The 21095-nt window shown below is 39.0% G+C and overlaps 1 protein-coding gene and 1 long non-coding RNA gene across 2 annotated transcripts; both read right to left on the bottom strand.

The window, feature by feature from the left end:
• Window positions 1–2440: 2440 nt before the first annotated feature.
• Window positions 2441–11464, bottom strand: LOC131461339 (agouti-signaling protein-like). Its single transcript, XM_058632516.1, has 4 exons — window positions 10724–11464; window positions 4024–4204; window positions 3843–3892; window positions 2441–2763 (listed from the first exon to the last, which is right to left on the bottom strand). The coding sequence occupies exons 1-4, from the start codon at window positions 10856–10858 to the stop codon at window positions 2578–2580; spliced, it is 552 nt and encodes a 183-aa protein (XP_058488499.1). The 5' UTR covers window positions 10859–11464; the 3' UTR covers window positions 2441–2577.
• A 481-nt stretch (window positions 11465–11945) lies between these two features.
• LOC131460319 (uncharacterized) lies at window positions 11946–15587 on the bottom strand. Its single transcript, XR_009240373.1, has 3 exons — window positions 15020–15587; window positions 13840–14742; window positions 11946–13090 (listed from the first exon to the last, which is right to left on the bottom strand). It is a non-coding gene; the product is annotated as an uncharacterized LOC131460319 (long non-coding RNA).
• Between the last annotated feature and the right edge of the window lie 5508 nt (window positions 15588–21095).

Genomic DNA, 21095 nt, shown 5'->3' with positions numbered 1-21095 from the left:
GTCATGAAGATGAATGGCTCCGAATTGTGTTGTCAAAGCTACGGCTCTGAAGACTTAGCATTTCAGACCAAAACAAGTCAAAGCAGCTTTGTAAAATAATAAAGATCTGATAAAAAAAAAAATAAGATGACAATGTAGAGCAAACATTACTCTTACTTTGTTGCTTGACACTCCGAGGCTTCTCTGACAGGCTAATTTAAATTCTTTTGAGTAATGCCCTCTTGCGAAAACCAAAAGGCGACTTCAGTGTTTTATTTTAGGCACTAATGAAAGGTGAATCTGGAGTCTGACAACACAATGACATGGTAGCTCCAGTTAAAAGACTTAAGAGAACAAAGGCAGGTTGAAACAGATGGAGGCAGCAGCTTATCCACTGTAAAGACTTGGTGCAGGTTTAATGCATATGTGTGCACTGGTCAGTCAAAGTCGCACTATAAGTCCTTTCATCAGCTACTGTATATTAAAATTCAGAACAAACCATATAGATTAAATCAAGAAATAATTCAGACCTCAAATTTGAAATTAGTGTGTTCATACAAGTGAATCTTCAAAGTCATATACACATCTTGTTTAAGCTTCTTAAATGTGAGTATATTCATCATGTATCTGCTTGCGATAACAAAGAAATCATTAAAAGTCAATCATTTTGGTTTGTGGACAAAACAAGACATTTGAGAACCTCATCATTTCCAGGTTTGACGAACACCGACCAACATTTAAGGTTTTCTGATATTATATGGACCAAACGATTAATCTGTCGATTATTTTCTCGATTAATCGATTATGCCAATAATCGATAGTTGCAGCTCTATACACATCAGACTCACAAAAGACCATACATTTAGAAAAGTGGTAAATATTATGGGGGTAAGTAATTAATGACTTTCCACTGAAATCAACAGTACATCAGTCTTAACTGATCTTCTCTGCTTGCATTTCACTCACAGGCTCGTGGTCACATGCATCTTAACCAATTATATGCTGAAGTATAACACACCCTCTGGTTCCAACTCCGTGTTCTTAAAGTGGACATATTATACCCTATTTCCCCCATTAAAATAGTTCCCTGGTGTCCTAATGAACATGTCAGTGACATGCCTTGGTCAAAATACCATAAGGATGAAGCATCATAGCAGTTCAATAACCCTGCTAAGCCCGCCCCTTTCAGAACGCTCGGTTTTCGTGCATGGTCCCTTTACATGCAAATGAGACACAGGCAAACACACACCCACTTCTTCCAGGGGGTTTCTGATTTGTCCTCGTTACAGCGCTTTACAGCTCTATTCGTCTCCCCCTCCCTCCACTAGTTCTCCGACAATATCAACATGGCAGCGTGCGCAGAAAACAGCCAGAGTGCCGTCACAGGAAGAGACGTCCTACATAAGGATCGAGCCGAACAGTGCCGAACTGTTAATCAGTTAAAAACACTTAGGAACAGCACCACTGATCGCCAGCGGCGCGCGGCGAGCTGCATAAGCTGGCGCTGTATGTTACTGTATCAGACCGGTGACTATGCTCCAGAGACCTCGTCACCGCGGCACCGCTGATCGCCACCGCTGATCGCAGCGGTGCCGCGGTGGCGATCAGCGGTGCCGCGGTGGCGATCAGCGGTGCCGCGGTGGCGAGGTCTCCGGAGCATAGTCACCGGTCTGCACCGGAGCTGGCGATCAGTCGCATACAGCGGCCGTTTAGGCGGCTCGCCGCTGGCGATCAGCGGTGGCGATCAGCTGATTTTCACAGAGAGTGCAGCACCTCTGCACAGAGAGTGCAGCACCGCTGATCGCCAGTGGCGAGCGGCCGCTGTATATGTGATTGTATCAGACTGAGTCTGTGCTCCGGTCATGGAGGACGTACTGAACAAATATTTTTAATTAGGACGTGTCAGAATGGTCAGTTATGAGATCTATGTGACCTTTTCTTAACAACGTGTGTGTGTTTGTACGTCGGTGAAATACGTCCCCTGACTAAATACGGCGACCGCTGGCCGCAGTCTAGTGCGAACACACGAACACACGTTTGCTGACTTTATCCGGCACATTAGCTTCATATATAAAATCCTCTGTGGAAGTTTGTGTAAAACACTGTGCTCCACTGTGCAGCCACCAACAGCACACTTGTCCCTCCGCGTTGACATAATACCGCTCTTCCTCCCTCGCCTGCACTCTCGCAGGGACAAGGTGGAGCTAAGGTGGAGCTCTCGAAGTAAACTTACTGGTGGGGCGGTAACATTCGCGGTGACATGCGCATTATGACGTCATAAGCGCAGGGAATTCAACATCGAGTGTTTTATCGCCTATACTTACACTAAGGGGAACCACGAAAACATGACGGAGTATTCTTTTTCCACACTTTGGTGACTGGTAGGGCCTCCAGAGTCCCAAATATAAGTATTAAAATGGTTAAAAAGTTGATTTTGCGTAATATGTCCCCTTTAAGGCACTTCACTGTGGTGCAGTCCTATTTGATAAAGTGCTTTCATGCAGTAGATTTAGGGCAGCATTAAAAATCGAGAACCAAACCAAGAAGCAATTTTGAAGCCAGCGTGAAGTTTTGTCGGGTCAGGCTGCAGACGGCCGCTCAGCAGTGTGGGTTGCCCATTCGACAGAAACACACAGTTCTGAAGAGGCGACACTGGCAGAAGGCACAGCTGTCACAGCATACATTGCTCGGAGATTTGCAGCTTCCCCACAAGGGACTGCAGTTGGCAGGAGCAGTAGGAGGAGGAGGAGGAGGAGGAGGAGGGTGCTTTGCACCATATTTTTTCTGAAAAAAAAAGAAGAGAGAACAATACATGTGATTATAGTGGTAAAAAAAAAGGTATTACAACTTTTAGATACAAACGAGCTGTCACATGACTGAAGCCACCAAAAGTGTCTTAACTTGGACAACATGTTAACTTACGCTCAACACTTGAGGTGTTGGGGTGGAGTGGCTCAGTGGTTAAGACCGCCTGTGATTAAGACCTTGTGTGCAAAGACTTCATGGTCGTAAGTTCAACTCCACCCCTGGCAGGTTGTACTCAATTCCCTTATAAGTCGCTCTGGATAAAAGCGCCTGCTAAATGACATGTAACTTCGTTTAACCGAAAGCAGACTGGTGCAAATGTAAAAGCCGCCCAGCCTGGACATTCAAAACAAACACAGAGTGAAAATAGTATCAATACCATACCATAGCAAGCGAACTAAGACTTTCATTAAATGCAACATAACCTGCTTTTCTTCAAAGTAAACTTTCCGAGTGCAGCTGAGCTCCATTTTATTTCCCGCAGTCCTTCCCATTCTCCTATCTGCCCCATCTATTTGTACACCTGTTCCCACTTCTCATGAAGTCATGAACATTTTGGCTTTATTCTATATCCAATTTGCGTTTAGTTTACTTTGCTTATTTATAAGTTCAGTTGGTTTTTGCTGCTTAGATTTTTCTTCTTTAAAGAAAGCAAGTGAACAGCTCACCTGCCTCTGTTTTGTCATCTTCAGTACTGAGTACATTTTTATCTAGAGTGTTTAAGTTATCTTTTTTGTTTTGCAGGTGTGTTTGATTTTTCACCTGACACAAGAAAAGTACATTTTATAACCGATAAAAAACTTAATAACCCTGAAGCAGTTGTGTCTCTAGTGAATACTTTGGAGTTTATAAGTGTATGAAACAGGCAAAGTTGCCCTCAATCTACTGCGTGAAAGCACTTTATCTCAATTGTCAATATGGCCAAAACCATGAGAAAGCTTACCTCACAAACAAACATGTTTATTTACTTTTTAATCTTTTCTTAACATAGTAAATTACTCCAACCTCAACTTCTGATTTAACTGTTACATGCTGTCAAACGCCTATTGTGTGCCCACCTTTTTTTGTTTCTTTCCTTTTCTGCTCTTCCTCGCTGTTTTGGGCAACTCTGAAAGCAAACAAAAGAGAATGAAGAGACCTCTGCACAAATGTAGAAATATCGTATCATAAGCATATATGATCATGTGTAGCAAATGTGATAACAGCAGCAGCATTTGGCAAAAATGAAAAGAAACTTACCAACAATAACGACAGGAGGTGAGTGTATCTGTAGGCTTTGAGACAGAGCGTTGGACACGTTAGATACAACAACCTTGTTGTTGGAGAGTATCTCATCTGGGCTCATGTGGGCAGAGCAAAGAAAGTACTCTGTCGTGGTGAGGACAAAGCAGCCAAGCAGCAAGAAGACATGCATCTTTATCTGAAACAAAAGTAACAACATCTTTGTTTAGGCATTTTTTTAAAGAATATAATATATTGCACATTACAAAACTTCAAGTAAAACATTCACAGTGTCACCATTGTTCAACTTCTATCTTGCATGCTATCAGTTTCACCATTATAAGGCTTAATTTACACAATTAACCACAATTTAATGTTGAAGTGCAGCTGATTCAGCATGCATCAAAGTGTAAATTGTTTTGATTCGACAATATACCAATAAGTTGTGTGACAACCCAGTTCTCATTCGGACAATTATTTTTTGTGAACCTGAGCGTTGTCGGGAGTGTTGCCCTATTGTAGGCAAATGGCACTTTTCCACACACAAATGTGACTTGTTAAGCAGTTGTTTTCAGTGTACTGAATCATTACAATCAGTTAATTAAAAAGATTTGTTCACAGAATCGTTCAGTACCGGAGCACAGACTCGACTGACACAGTGACTGAAGGCAGGGATTTGTGATGCAGCTCGATGCTCGCGATCACAGGCTGTCAGCAGTGCTGTCGCTAAATGCACCAGACTCCTCTGTAATTAAGATTTAAATTTAAATATTAAGATTGTAGACATTTCCTTGCTTCTTATTGTAGATTAACGCACGTTTTCAGGATTTTTCTATTCAATTGGTCTACAGTTCGGCATTGTTCGGTTTGATTCTTGTGGTGGACGTCTTGCAGTGACGGCACTCTGACAACTACACGTAAAGTATCAGCTCAGCTCACTTGGAATCTCGCCAGAGCAAATACTTAAAAAAGTACCAGGTACTATCGCTAATGGAAAAGCAAAACAAATATGCCGTACTGTGCCAAGGCGAGTTGAGTCATGCTCGGACCATGTAGTGTAAAAGCAGCAAAAGACAACTGTACAGGGTCCAGTGATGCAAGGGCCCCTAAAATTCCCTTGTGAGAATCCCCTTAAATTCTGTTATTTACCTTTAGTAAGTAATTTGTGATATTTTCTGTGACAGTATTTCTAATTTTTGTGTATCCCTGACACAGAATGTCTTGTTCAGGACTGTGTGAGTCGCCTGCATGTCTGCACGCTCACACCTTATGTCATCTATTTGTCTTCCTGGAATTCCGGAAATAGGTACAGAGTCAGTCACTGCCTGAGGTGTCCAACGTCTGTTGCTTTTTGAATCGTTCCAATGTGTTGCCATTCAATTAATACATCCCAGGTGGTCTCTCGCTGAAAGAGATAACTGGTCCCTGATGTTTCTAACGTGATGTTTCCCATTTCTTGTTGCCATTGGGTTCGACTTTTCATGACGGTTGCCTGACGATGTTACTGCTGCACTCAACTCTCACTCCAGTACTATAGATGCCTGTAGACAGATACCACATCTTGTTTTGAACTAGTTGTTTTTATCCTTGTTTACTCTTTCTTTTATTGCCATTGTTTGCCATGTTTTTACAATTTGTATGTGTCATTTTAGGAATTTGCTATTTTATACTTATGTTTGGGACTAATTTGCATGTTTTCCACTCTAATGAGATCAAGGCAAACAGCTGTTAATTACTGGACCACTCGCCCAAAGCCCAGCGACTGAAGGACACACATCACCACACTTTGTTTTCAGCTGTTTTGGCACAGTTGTGTGCAGGGAGGAGATCTCTCTCACCATCTGTCTTTTCTTTTCTCTCTCTCTCTGCCGCCATTTGTCCCTCACCTCTCCCCTGGCCCCCATTCTTCCTTTCACCCCAACCAGTGGAGGCAGATGAGATTTCATTGTGTGAAGTGTTTTGCTTCCGTTCTCCTCTCTCTAAAATATTGTAAGGTTTCTGCCTTGATATAATGTGTGTTGTGTTCAGCAGGTGCAGAGCTGCACGCAGGATGGTTAAGACCACGAGGTAACAATATATGAGTTACCAGAGACACATGGACGGGTTGGACATGCAGTGCCAAAGAGGCTTGGTTCAATGCCCAACAAGTAAAGGAATTTCCAAGATACTCTGGCCTGTGCATGTGTTTCTATTTGTGTGTGTGTGGACACAACTAACAGTATTACAACTCATGCACTAACTGAAACAATGCTCAACTCCACCTATGCCGATAAGATTAATGATGTCCTTAACTATGCTGGTGTCCAGTGTCCTTGTAGACTGAAACTTACAATTTACAGCATGTTCTGACATCTTTCTAAACAACATGAAGCTTTTCCGAAATCTTTGGTTGAGTACATTTTTTTTAAACTTGACCACGTTTGTCAGTTTCCCCACACAATGCACATTTGTGAGCTTTTTCCATGATTGTGTTGCAAAATGATTGCTTTTTCAGGACAATACATACGATGACAACTCTAGTATTTCACGCAGATCTAAGTTGTCTGTTTTAACCCATCATTTCAAGATACAACTTTCCCTTGCAGTCTAGGAAATCCTTCTGCACGTCATTGATTATCACTTATTAGTATATGCATGTAAAAACTGAGGGTATAATGTTTCTACATCCTTGGATTTCTGTGTAATTACACGTTAGCACCAATTCTGCTTTGTTAAATTGTCAAAATGATAACAATAAGTACTACAGCTAAGAAAGTAGCTGTAATATTGTTATTATAATAACACCATGCATGCGAGGTAAGGTCAGTGAAAAGAAAATCAAAGACAAAGACCATCAGCTTTTGCTGCATTCACTGCATATCTACCAAAGCTGGAGCAAATGTTTTCTCTGACAACGTGACAGTGTCCAGAGCACATCTTGGGTTAGTCTTTATCTGTGTTTGTGTCTGGTTTAGGAGCCGTTCACATGCAGCATCTAAAAACACTTGAGAAACATGAAAAAAGCATGTGGAAAAAAACAGAGTTGTATACGGTTGTACTTCTGTCCCGTCCATCGTTACAAAGCAACTGACACGAGATGACCAAAGTTGTAATGCGTTAAATTAAGGGAAACAAAGACAAGGGTCAGTGCTACCTTTCCTTCACCCCAGCATTGCTGTTTGATACATGTGTGGAGATAAAAGACTTTATCAGCGGAAGCCAGAAGCAGCTTGAACCAACTCCTTGACCCGAGTATGACAAATAAATGACAAAATAAAAAACCTCATTCATGCCACATGCTAATCCTCACTAATCCATGTCTTTTTACTGCAGATTATTTGTATTGGTTAAATAGATATGGACTTTAGTGTGTTGACTTTACTGTTACATGCATTCATGGATGGAGCTGTGAAAGCAATCGCCCCCCCACAATGGATGATTGATGGATGACTGATGGATCGATGCTGTGTACCAGAATCAACCATTACATTCATTGTAGGAGAGACCTTTTTTATTTTCATCTCTAACCAACAGTGTTGTGAAATATTTATATAAAGTCATCTAGTTATTTGAAAATGAATTATTATTAATCCAGTTGGTGTGGAGAGGGATAGGGATTGCGGATGGGTTTAAGCAGTGCTTATCGGATTAGATTAAATGCACTTGTATTAGATTAAAATGAAGAGAGTATGTGAATACTTACCTTGGCAGCAGAATGTTGAAATAAGTTGTACTGCTTTCAACTAATATAATAGTCCCCATGTTGGAAAATGTGCTTACTTCATGGGGTTTTATGTAAAAAAAGAAGTCTCACTTGCACATGCAGGTAAGAATGAACAGCATACATACTCCCTTAACTAACCCCATGGCTTTTTGTGCGAGTCTGTTCACATGTCACAGTATTTCTTTATCGCATATCCTCCACATCTCTGTGAACTTTAATGGTTTTAATTTCACGCAAAATGTCCTGTGTCTTGGGAACTGACATCAGAGCTTTCATCACCACAGATGAACAATAACAATAAACGCACTGGGGTTTTGATCTTAACTGTTTGCAGTCACTTGGCCGCACAGGTTTGTTTTATTACAAGCCCTGACAGCACGGCCGATACTCTCTTCACCTTGTGATAGAGAGTTTGTGTTCACATACTTGTATTTATTGCCTTCTTTCTGTCATAAACACTGACCTTGTTAGGACCAGTAGTCCTCAGGGAGACCCAAACCTGGTCCCAATGAAGCAGGACCTCATTTCTGAGGAACTAGTTAAGTTCAAGGCCAAGATTTGTTATGGTTAAGGTTAGGGATAATGGATTGTTAAGTTTGTAAATTCAGTGTGAAAAGCTGCGACAGCCTGCGTGTGTGTGTGTGTGTGTGTGCGGGTACACTTCTTTTTCTTTATGAGGACTAGTTTAACTAGTAATGATTTTGTCATTGATAGTCATTATCTATATTTTTTATAGATAGTTCCAAACATATTCACTTAAAGATGACTGAATAAGAATTTGTGTCTAGTGTCTTGAGAAAACATCTGCCTCCTGCTGCTGGAAAAGCAGTGAATGTGTTTCAAACCACACTCGGCTTTGGAATAGTCTGTCCTGGCACAGTAAATGTTTAGACTTTTACATCACCTTTAAAATCCTACTCCTCCGCAGCATTCAGACTCCTGGGTTTTCTGTGTTTTATTGTGTTGTGTATAGTCAGCGGTGCAATATAAAACGGTATTCTTATCGTCTGCTGCTGTTGTTTTATGTCTGTGCTGTTTTACTGACGTAATCACGGCATGTACAGCAATTTGGTGAAGCGTGTTAAACATGCGTTATGAAAACATTGTGACCATGACTTTAACCCTTTTCACTTTAATCGGAAATGTATCTGATGTCATCTGATTTATAATAACACACACCCATATATATATATACACATATATATATATATATATGTGTGTGTGTATATATATATATATATATATATATATACTGTATATATGTATATACATACATATGTATACATGTATATATATATATATATATATATCTTCAGGTTGAGGAGATTTAAGTTAAAAAAACAAATACAAAAGGCTAATGTGTTGGTGTTAAATCTTACTATGTTTTTTGGCTTGGTTATTTAGGGCACATCTCTGAGGAACACTAAAGTGACTTTTGTAAAAATATAAACTCTTAAACACTTCACATTTTCAGCTGGTTTTCTTTGGCTGTGAACTGAGAATATCTTTGGCACTGCTACCTCTTCTCGCTGCAAATGTGATAACAGTGTTTACGAAACCGTCACGTTGCCTAATCACTGTATTTATTTGAAAGAATTGGTCCAGTTTAACAGGAGTTGAGTTTGAGTCTGTTCATTTTCTGTGATATCATAAACAACCTATGAGAAACATCTGGTCTTTTGCCATCCTGTCTTTAAGCGGCAGATGTTCAGACATTATTATTCTCGTCAACCTGACAATAATTACGCCATGACCTTGAAAAACTCAAAATGTCCCTTTATATAATGACATTTTTTTAAGATATACAAAATCAAATGAAGATTTTTTATTCTGTATGTATTGCTGCATATTTTTAGTGAAATGTTATATTGTCATTATTGTATTTAAATCACATTGATGGAAACTACTTTGACTGTGCCTAAATTACAAATGCTTTTGCAGAAATTACAGTAATTTCATTAAATTTTATCAAAAATTAGATATGTAACTCATAGAAACTAAAAAAAATAATTAAATCATGATTTATTTCAGAGGATTTATTGTTTCAGGTATATCAACTGCAGCTGCTCTAATGTTGTTGCCAATTTATTCTCCATAAATGACAGAGTTACACTCAACATATCCTGCACCATCCTGCAAAATAAGAAAGTCCACATCTGCTCCATACATCTTGTCTTTCATGTTATTGTTTCTCAGCCTGATGTAAACCAATACAAGTACTTACATTTTTTGGCATAAGTTATTATGAGAGTTTTAAAGAAAGTTTACATTTTTTTGAAATAGTGTCGGCACATTGTCGGAAACTGAATTATAGCCAAGCCTGCACAGAAATCTTATGTTTGCATTATTTCAATTAACTTTTTATTCCATGACTAAGATGGCAGAGGACTTTGTGCAGCGTTCTCATTAACAGGACTCTGTTCTTTGCTATTTGATAATCCAGAGCAACATAAAAGAAACGTTGCTTTCATTTACTGGTTTCACAGTTTCTATACAAACACATTTACTATTTTACAATTGTTTTAGAAGAGTACAATTGTACAAAAATTAATTTAGATGAACACATTTCTAGAACACCAACATTTTGTTGAAATCTAAATGAATATAATTAGTGGGGGCTGCACAATTACATGGCAAAACAATTGCATTATTGTTTCATACAACTGAGTTCTGAGTACTTGGTCACGCAGCAGTGCAGTGACGCAGAAATTAAACGTGCTAAAAACATTCCATTCCAACAAATGGCAAATCATAATTATTTTTTGTGTGGTAATGACAATTAAGGTCCAAAACTGATACAGATCAACTCAACAGTGATGAATCCATAATTGTCGTCACTGCAGGCTATACATATAAGTGCTGTATGTCGGGACTTTTAAAAAAAACCAAAAAAATACTACCTAAATTACCTAAATTCAGCTTTTCTTTTTTTTGAAGGACCATAAAAAAAAGATCTGCACACACTCCAAGTGTTTGAGCCTTAAAACAACAACAAACAATTATCATTTGCCTTACCTGTGGATCCTTAGTTTCTTCCTTTCTCTTGGTCGTAGGACGAAGCTGGCCACTCTCCTGACCGCTCTTTTCTTTTTTGCAGCACGTTTTTATATCTATGCCTCTTTGATCCCCAACTTTGCTCTCATATCTCATCTACCTTTTCCACCACTGATCTTTTCTCTTCTCTTCTTTTCCACAATCTCTGTCCCCTTACCTTTACTTATGATTCTCTCTCTCTCTCTCTATTTCTCTCTCTGTCTGTCTGTCTTCCCACAAACCTCTTTTTTTTTTTTTTATCTGTGCTTAACTACAAGTATCTTGCCCTGCAGTTGATAATGAAGACACACTCTGAGATTTGAACAAGAGGCGGGACCAGAGCCTCAGTAGGGTGGGGAACAGGAAAGGTCTAATTATGCAGCGCATGGACAGATAAATGTGAACCAGACCCTCTTCTGAGGTGTTGTCTCTGGTAGATGTTACCACAGCAGTTAGCCCACAAGTGCACTATACTATAAATGTCCGGTATGTGATTTTGTCTATTTCCAAACAGAAAATATCTTATCAAAGCTTACATGTTCTAATCGAACACAATCAAAACAGCACCCTCAGCCCCAGGCTATCAAAAATATTTAAAAGTTAAATCGGTTAATGAAGAATACTAATTCCTTAACTCAGTCAACATTAAACCTTTCACAGCATTCAGAGACAACCGATCAACCAAGTTTTTAATAGACTTGTTGTGAAGACTCGAGTCATGTGTTATAATGTTGTAATATGGGCAGGTTTCATGTAGATGTCAAATCATTTAGTGACAGATATATATATATATAAAATTGTATGTCACCTGAATTAAATGATTGATTGTGTTTATTAGTTTATTACAGTATCACGAGGGCTACATACAGCTTTGGCTCTCAGGACGTGATGAGGATTTTAACAAATAATGTAAAAAAATGTTTTGTACCTAAAAGGGATACTTGAGTACAAGTATCTTAGCAGAAAATGACTTTGGTAGAAGTTGAAGTCCCTTTTTATAATATTACTTAAGTAAAAGTGTTAAAGTATAAGACATGTACTGTACTTAAGTATCTAAAGTAATGTTCTGATATAAAATGTACTTGAGTTATGAAGCAAATGTAAAAGTATTAAAAAGTGAGGAGTTTGGATTGAGCCACGGTAGCTCAGTGGTAGGGCGAGTTGTCTTTCAACTGGAAGGTTGTGGGTTAAATTTCTGGCCAAGTGTCAGTTCATCAAGACTAGAAAAGCACTATATAAATACAGACCATTACCAACTCCTCTCTGACTGATTTTATTTGGCAGAAACGAGTAACAAAGCCAGTTATGGGAAATGTAGTGGAGTAAAAGAAAAAGTTGCTAGAAATATAAATAACATAGGTAAGTACAGACACGTGAATTTTGTACCTATGTACAGTAACAAAGTGTTTTTTTACTTTTTCTTGCATTACAACACTGCAAGTTACACACGCAAGCTTGAAAACTAGAGGCAGCACAAGTAAGCTGTGAGGTGTGGAAGTCATTAAGTGTTGGACATATTGCACGCATGGCATCAATCTGTGGGCAGAAGCACGAAGACGGTGGTAGCAGTTGGCTGAGAGAGGAAGGCCCAGGTGAAATATATGAGCAACTGTCAGACAATTCCCCAAGTTGGCCAGCTTTGAAGTTAGTCACAGTGAACAAATGCACACAGTTCAGGTCAAGTCTGTAACTTGAAACTTGAAGTCCGACTGAGCTGCTCTTCAAACAACCTAATGACAGGTTAAAAGTGAATTACAGTAAGTCGCTGTATTGCAGTCAGCAGTTAGCCTGCCCCTCTGGGGCCTCCAAGCATTTTAATGACCAAATAATTTACCATTTTTAATTTACTGTAGTGACAAAAAAATTTGCTCCTGAATGCTGGGTCATCACTTCTAGTGAGCTGCCTCTTATATTCATTGCAATTATTGTTTACTTTTGTCTTTGCTGTGAAACAGTGGTTATTGACCTCGTTTTCTGTCCCTTATCCAGGTCCGTGAACACGGCACATCATAAAGCACAAAGTGCGATGGTTGTTGAATGAGCATTAGCAATAATTGTGAGTGTTAATATTATAACCCAAATGTAATTCATTCATATTCTAATCAATATTATGATTAATATGCTGTGTTACATCAATAAAAAGATGCCAGTGAATGAAAGTTTTTTTTATGTGAGAGTGTAAATCCACAGAGATCTACCAATATATCACAAAACTTGACAGAGTGAATTTATCTGATCTTTATAATGCCCTCGGCGTGCTTTTTACGAGTCTGGAAACAGTGGGAGAGGACGTTATTCCGGACCTGCAGTATACTGACATCTTCAACTTCCTGATTAACTTCCCTTCATCTTACTCCAGAGAGTCACTGAACGTTTGCAAGAGCCTGGAGGGAAACAAATGGACGCAATCTGGTTTTGTGACAAACATTCAACTCAGGAGTGGAACAGCTAATGACAGCGTTGTTGTCACTGGAAGGGCAAGAGTGAAAGGTGAAAAGACGTTCACAGTAGAAAGATGTTTTTTTTTTTGTAGACCATGTTGACATCTACCGTGAATACTCCAGTGGAGAAAAACATCCCGCCCGTGTGGTCAAAGGTGTTACTCGAATTGTCACTTAAACATCAAAACCTCGTCTACTTTCAGAAGAATTTATAAATTACAGGGACACGGTGTGCAGCAGCTGCAGAGGTCAGAAGATAGACACGAAGGATCTGTGGATCAAAGATTAATAATTCATCTAAAATTAATTATATATATATATATATATATATATATATATATATATATATATATATATATATATATATGTATATATATATATATTAAAAATACGCATTCATATCAAGTCAACACAGACAATAAAACTCCCAAGGTCATCCAACTGCAGTCTTAATTTTCCTTAATTTCCTTTTTGTGACTAAAACTGTCCAAAGCTAGAGGTGCAAAAGAAAACCTCTGACCTCAAGGTTTTTACAACTAGCGTCTCGCATCTCTGCGTGTAAGTGATCGGTAAAAATTACCTTTGCCTGTTAAGACCAGTACACAGTAGTTGACCTCTGGGCATAATGCAGGCTTCCAGTAGACCTGCCCATAAAACCTTTGACTTTTACAGTTTCACTATATAACTATGTTTATGTGGGTTCACATAATAAAAAGTCAATATTGGTGCCTCTTGGATCCCTTTGGTTGAATTTTTCTTCAGTCTGTGAAAACAAAAAAGGAAACCACAGAGGAATCCAGGTCAGGACTCTGACCTCTCCTGTGGCTGTTTTGAAAAATAAGTTGGTAATAATGAGGAAGGTCATTTCTTAACCACAGATGTGACTCAGCACACAGACACCACAACTATGTGACTACTACTGAATGCATCACTGTATGTTTACTTCACTTTAAAAGAAAGCATCTAAATAGTTTAATTCAGTGGCGTCACTTTAACACCGACTTAAAACAGTGTGATCACATGAAGAAGTTAAAATCTGGCATGAACCTCTAATTCTTAAGCTACACGAAGAAAACCTTTTAAAGTGTATGGAGTATGGCATTTGTTTTCGATTGAGGGCAAAGTAGCACTTTCAGAAATTTAAAATATGATTTAGAAATTAAGGATTTGTGGCAAGAGGAGCTAGGAGCTAAAGGAGGTGACAACGCGAGTTTCAACGCGAGTTTCACCCCAGGAAGTTATTACTAAGCACACAGGTTAAATTTTTACTTATAATTTAAGAGAGACATGAGTGTGGTTCCAGTTTTATCACAAAAAAAAAATCAATACAATATAATTTGCAATGTGTTGTAAAAAGTACACATATTATTACAGGACCTAATCAGTGCTGAGGCTCACCAGTGAGAGGAACCTGAGTTGAAATGGGTGCAAAAGGTCTAAAAAACCAACATAAATCACCAATCACACGTGCAGGAAATCAAAAGGATAAGGGGGTGCACGGCACACACATGAAAGAAGGGAAACCACCACCCGGGACACCAGGACCACGGCTCTCAGCAACTAAAAGGAACAGGAACGAAAAAGACAATTAGTGGGGTTTAAACACAAGATCGACCAAAACACAATAAACACCAACACAATAATGGTTAGCAACAGTCTAAATAATACAAATAAACCCAAATAAAGTGGTTGCTAACCAACAAATAAGTAAACAAAAATTATTAACGGCCACAAAGCAATAACCCCTTAAACTGATCAGGCAATGGCCTAAAACAAAATACTTTACCAACAAATTACAAAGAAAACTAATTCTTATAATAATGAATGCCCGTCTCACCGATCCCATTACTGGCCGACCAGGAGGACCCAGCTGGAGTACGGCGCTCATCTCATCGATTTATAATGCGCCCTCTGGTGGCAAATCTATGGATGTATGGCATTATTATTATTACACACAAGACAAGTTCTTCTTTTAAACTAAACAAGAAACCGCAGTACTAACTAAGCTGTTGGCTATCAAAGTCAATCAGCTGGGTTTTCACGGTGTAGAATATCTTTGTTTCTGTGTCACGACTGAGCAGGCGAGGCAGAAGAAGCACACAGTGTGAGCAAAGCCAAACGGCTCAATACAGAAAACCCCAAGACGTGCCCATGAAAGGTTTGAGAAGTCCATTCTACTTTGAAAAATAAACATTCGGGAGGAATTCACAGCTGTATGTAAATCACAAAGACCATTTTGGCTCCTCAAGAATATGATATGACGTTTGATATTGAAAGTGCATGCTCCGCCAAAAGAATGCAAAGCACATCATGACACATGATTATATACAACACGTAACTCGTCAAATACCGTAGAAACAAATCTGATGTCTGGCAGAAGTAAAAGCTCTGTGTGTGTGAGAGAGAGAGAGACAGAGAGAGAGACAGAGAGAGAGACAGAGAGAGAGACAGGAGAAGAGGGGTGAGAAGAAGTTACAATGAAGCTTCAAGTGAGAGAGTTTTGTAAACAAAACATTTCAAAGTTTAGGTGTCTCCTGCACAAGTACTTCATCATTTACATACTGTATACAATATATACAAGTATAGAATAGGAAGAGCATGGGTCGGTTCTTCATCATTTATTTTTTTTTAAGAATGCTGTCAAAAGACAAAGTTTGTCTTTAATACATCTAAAAACGAAGAAAGAAACTTTTGCCTTTTAAGGTACAATCCAATTTTTTTTGTGTGTTTTATTGTGTTTTTACCTTTGGTATTAAGAGTTTTGCCACTTCTGCTGGTTTGGAGAACTGGCTAGAAGCCCAGAAGAAAAAGCTGAGGAAAACAAAGACAATGGCCAGCAAACTATTGCAATAGAACCACAAGGACCATTGTGGGCGATGAGGCATTTTCTCCAAATGCTCCTCTCATTTTGGTAGATGATATTAATTCCTTTAGTCAAATAGTTTGTGAAGGCAACAGCTGCTCCTCTACAGGAGAAGAATATGTGAAAATGCAAGCTCACGCTTCTCAAAAGTGTAAACAGGCACATGGAGAGTCTCCTCCATTACTGAATGGCGTTTGTGACATCAATGCAGCGCTTGCTGACACATTGACAGCACTGTTCTTTTGTGTCAGAGGCCCGAGCCCCAGGACTTTACTTACATGATTTCTGAAGTGTCATTGGAATGCGATGTAAACCGCGTCGTTGTGACGACCTTGGGACGCCCCCTTCTGAGTAATTCCAGCACTTTCACACCTCTGCTGCTCAGTAACAACACAACCAATTACTCACTGAGAAACGTGGCACAGGGCTTCTTGGGGTTGCTCAAAAGCAACACATGGATTCGTTTATTTAACATATTCTATCCACAATATTTAAATAAACAACCCGTGAACACTTCACAGGCTTTTAATTCAGCACACAATTTCACTACAGCACGTAATAAAGTCGTCTGTCTGTCTGTTTGTCTGTCTTATTCCAAACCTGTCCCACAAACTACTAAACTGCATTCTTGACTTTTTTTGGATTGACATTTTGTAAGGAGCTTATTTTCTTCTCTATCACTATGTTTGATTTTAACACATTACAATAGTGATGTATGTTGTTTGGATGAAACGCTGGTGGCATGTGAGCAGCAGAGGTTTCATTAAATGTCATGTATTGAAGTAAATCTGTCTCACCAGATTCAGAAAAAAAAAAGATAATACACTCACTGAAGGGCAATTCTAAGCATTAGCATCACATTACCGCTGCAGTCATTTCCACCGATGTCCCCTTATTGTATGTTTTAACGCTGTTGTTTTATACGCTTAACCACTAAGCTTAAACCTAAACACATGGAACCAGGAAATAGCTTTCACCCTCTTTACTAATTTACACTTTACATTCCACAAGCAGTTAAAACACTTTTACATGAATGTCTGTGAATAAGTAGTATAGTTTTGTCTCGGATAATATGAGTTCATCTCAAGGGGTTATCCATAAATAAACTTAATATGTTCCTTACAAAATGTAACTGAGAAACCAGTTCCATTGTGTGTGTGTGTGTGAACATGATTTTTAGGAGACAAGGTTTGCCACTTCCTCCCACATGACTGCAATATGTCAATATGAGGTAATGAAAACATAAAAAAGAGTTAGTGCCACTGTAAGAAGAAAATAAAGGAATTAGCAGTTAATATTTGTTCTTAGAAAATAACTTTAAAGAAACCATATCACTTTTGTTTAAGATATTTTAAGTAAAACGTTCATTCATTAATGTGTTCACTGTGTCTTGTTTTAGGGAATAGCTTTCAAAGGTAAGTCTTTATATAAGCTGGATCCTATGGTTTTACTTATACGCTTGTTGGTCTGTGGTGTTTTACTCTGAAGGAAACTAATGAGGTTTGACAGAAAAGAAAAAAAAAGGTTGTCGTATAAAGAAATATGCGATGCTGGAGAGTCAAACTTTTTCTCTCTATTTTACAGGAGACCTTATAAAAAAAGGTTTGAGGGGTAATATCCTGCAAGGAGATTTCTCAAAGCTTCAAAGTCATTTACAGCATCAGTCGTAGGCTTGGATAAATTGCCTTTGCACAGCTGTGTCCTTGAGCTTCATGGAAGGAATTACAATGAGGGGCTTCAGTGGTTCCATATAACAACGCAATTGTATGTTAATGCTATTGCTGATTCAGATCTAATCCATCACATCCATATCGTCCCTATACCTCTACTGACACTGCTTCAAAAAAGGTTAAAGGGATAGTTCAGGTTTCACCTGCTCTCACTGAAAACATGACCCCAAGGAAATGATAGCCACCTCCACTTATATAATCTACTCCTCCTTAAATCTACAATATCTTAAGAATATGTTTGTCACTTTCTTTTGCCTTTAGAGAGAGAGAGAGAGAGAGAGAGAGAGAGAGAGAGAGAGGTTTACAAAAAGGGTCATAAAGGGTTGTTATGGCAAGATAATTCCTTGCCTTAAGCTGGTTCCAAGTGTGTTAGTGTAACGTACAACCACACTTCATAAAAACCTTAACAATCGCTTGAAACGATTCAGAATGATGAACAGAGACAAGTGGCCACAAAAGGATTGCAATGTGTCTTGGAGCAGCCTCACAGAAATATGTGATTGCAACTTGCATGATAAATGTAATGTCAGACAGTTTTTGACAGCATTTTAAATGTGTGCGATAGGTATAACGTAGGTATCACTGAATAAAGGAGCACTCAGTACGTTCACATGCACAGTTTAATCAGGCTAAGGCCATAGTCCGACTAAGACAGGCAATCGGACAACTTGCCGAGTAATGCGGAGGAGAACATTTATTGGCTGTGTACTTCTGACTTCACCTCTGTAGGTGTAACCCCGGTCAGCCAGATGGATGGTGAGATACATCGTGCTGTGTTTCTAAAGCATACATCTCATCTCTTCATCAGCTATCACTGACACCATCTGTTCTTTTCTGACAACAGTACTGCAGTTTATATGTCGGCTATTTCTACGTCCGGGTCAAAGACCGGGGAGGAAATGTTGGTGCATGAGCAGAACATCAAGTCTGACTCCAATCTGACTAAGCATATAGATGCAGTACATGTAGGAGTAATCTGACTATTAATCGCATTATCCAGGTATGTTAGTCTGACTAAGACCTGCTATTAGTCGGACTAAAATTGGACTTAGATCGAGAAATTGGATGCCTAGACGTGCCTTTCATTTTCATTTACATTGATTTTCTATGTGTGTGCAGTAAACAGACATTGGGCTATGTCTGTGTTTTTGGGTGGATGTGCAACAGCCAAGATGAATGCCATTTTGACTGCAGATGCACCGTAGGTCTGGTGGGATGTCAGCCAGAGAGGGAAGAATAATGAGCTGTCGGTGAAAACCAACCAGACCTGACCAGACCTAAGCAACATTAAAACAAGCCTGAAGAAGCACGTTATATCAAGCCACATCATTCCAATTTTTAAATATATTTAAGGCCTATAAAGGCCTGTACATACTCCACAAGAACAGAGCAATTTAGGTTGTTTTCTTGAGGTGGCGAGAACAAGAACAAAATTAGCTCTGGTCAGGAGCTAATTTTTTTTCAGGATATTTCATACTTCACTAGAAATTCAAGTGCAGAACTCCTGGGAAGTTTCCAGATGAACTCCAAAAACAGGGCTAGGGAAAAAAAGAATGACATCATTCTTGAGAACAAATTTCTCTGTTCTTGCGGAGTATGTACAGGCCTTTAGTAAAGTAGTAGGCACATCACTCGCTCTTTTAAGGGTAACCATGGTAACAGCAGCACTGTGACGTGTTAATAATGATGTGACGGTGACTATTCATTAGGATCCCAATCGGCCATTAGATAGAATTGAAGACGAAATAGATTCTACTGAGGACTTGGACGTGTGTGAGTAGGGACAGCGGTTCCATTTTTTTTCCATCTAAAGCTGAGTCGCATGTGCATGACTGTAAATGACTGTGTTTCAATGGGCTTGAGCTGGTGGCACCCTAGAATGTCTACTGTTGACTCATGTAATTGAATTCACTTCACAGGCCATAACACAGCATCAGCATTGCTTGATCGTTTTTGTCATGCAGCGTATTTTTCACTTTTTCCAAAAGCCCTCTGAATACAAACACCTTGTAAATACAGGTTTCATTGCCCAGATACTTGGAACAGGATGCTAGAGGCTATAAATGGTTGTTTAGTCAAATGCTTGGCCAGAGTTATTAGAATCCTGAAATTCAAAGAGCTCTCTCCAACCTATTAACCCTGCACTTCAATGTCCCCAAGCTGCTCCTCAGCATCATGATTCCAGTCCAGACAGAACCCTGCTTTCAAATAAAACTGGCAGCCTGCCGTTCATGCCTTGTGTAAGCATACTTCCCTGGTATCAAGATAAGGTAAGCTGACCAAATGTGCGACTTGAGAAAGATTTTTCAATTAAGTTTTACTGCGTGACATTAGAACAAACTATGGTGGCCTGGAAGCACAAACCATAATTACAAAACGGGATACACTTTTACAAAGCTTGAAACAAATTCACATAACTGAAAACAAATTTACAAAACATGAAACACTGTTAAAAAGAATTGACCGCTCGTTTTATCACTTCAGGGTCACTTGCAACGCTCCCTTTCCGTAAGGACTGTGACTTTGATTCATTTGTAAAAGTGTTCCATGTGTTGTAAATGTGTTTTCAAAAATGTTCATTCGTTTCAAGCTTTATAAAAGTGTTTGACATTTTGTAACAACGGTTCGCATTTTCAGGCCACTGTACATACAATACTGGCCTTTAAATGAAGCTGACCAAATACTCCAACAATGTCAATGATTGGGAAAAGCCACAGTCCCTGTTCTGGATATTAAACTGTATCCATGGGAGATGTCAGACTTAAACTTAATGGGTTCGACAAAACAAGTTGACCAGGCCACCCTGTGAGTGTCCATGTTCTGTGGAGCAGCTGCATTCCAGCAGTTAAATGCTGACGTAGGCAACATACATTCAATCTTCATTTACAAGTTTGGCGTGCACTTTACAGTTTATACAGTGAAACAAACACATGTGCCAGTTTAGGTCTAATCAGAATAAGTGAAAACAGCTATGTTTGTGACTGCAGAGCCTCCACAAAATGGCAAAGTGAGCGTATCATTTAGGAAGACTCTCCCCAATTATCCCCAAAAACAGTCTAACAAATCTAACAAATAAAAGTAAAGCTGTAGGCATTGAATTAAAATATTTATTGGATTTTTACTGAGGGACGTCTGTGCAATTTATGAGACTCCTGTTGTTTGTTTTCTGCTATGAAAAGATCAGTTTCAAACATGCTTTAGTCATCATTTGCAACCTGCTTTTGTGTGCCATTGGAGTTTTTACTGTATAGACAGCTATATAGCTATATATATACACACACTGTATATATACATATATAAAAATCAACACAATATAAAAG

Source organism: Solea solea, chromosome 6 (genome assembly GCF_958295425.1).
Source record: "Solea solea chromosome 6, fSolSol10.1, whole genome shotgun sequence".
In the NCBI taxonomy this organism is placed as follows: Eukaryota; Metazoa; Chordata; class Actinopteri; order Pleuronectiformes; family Soleidae; genus Solea; species Solea solea.
Note: the sequence above shows the minus strand (reverse complement) of the source record. Positions and strands in the feature narration are given on the sequence as shown.

Bases quoted from the DNA above. Each gene is read 5' to 3' on its own strand.
- LOC131461339 (XM_058632516.1), bottom strand. From the start codon at position 10,858: ATGAGATATGAGAGCAAAGTTGGGGATCAAAGAGGCATAGATATAAAA. The intron at 4,205-10,723 runs GTAAGGCAAATG...CTTTTGTTTCAG, and splicing joins AAGAAACTAAGGATCCACAG to ATAAAGATGCATGTCTTCTT. The intron at 3,893-4,023 runs GTAAGTTTCTTT...GTTTGCTTTCAG, and splicing joins ACCTCCTGTCGTTATTGTTG to AGTTGCCCAAAACAGCGAGG.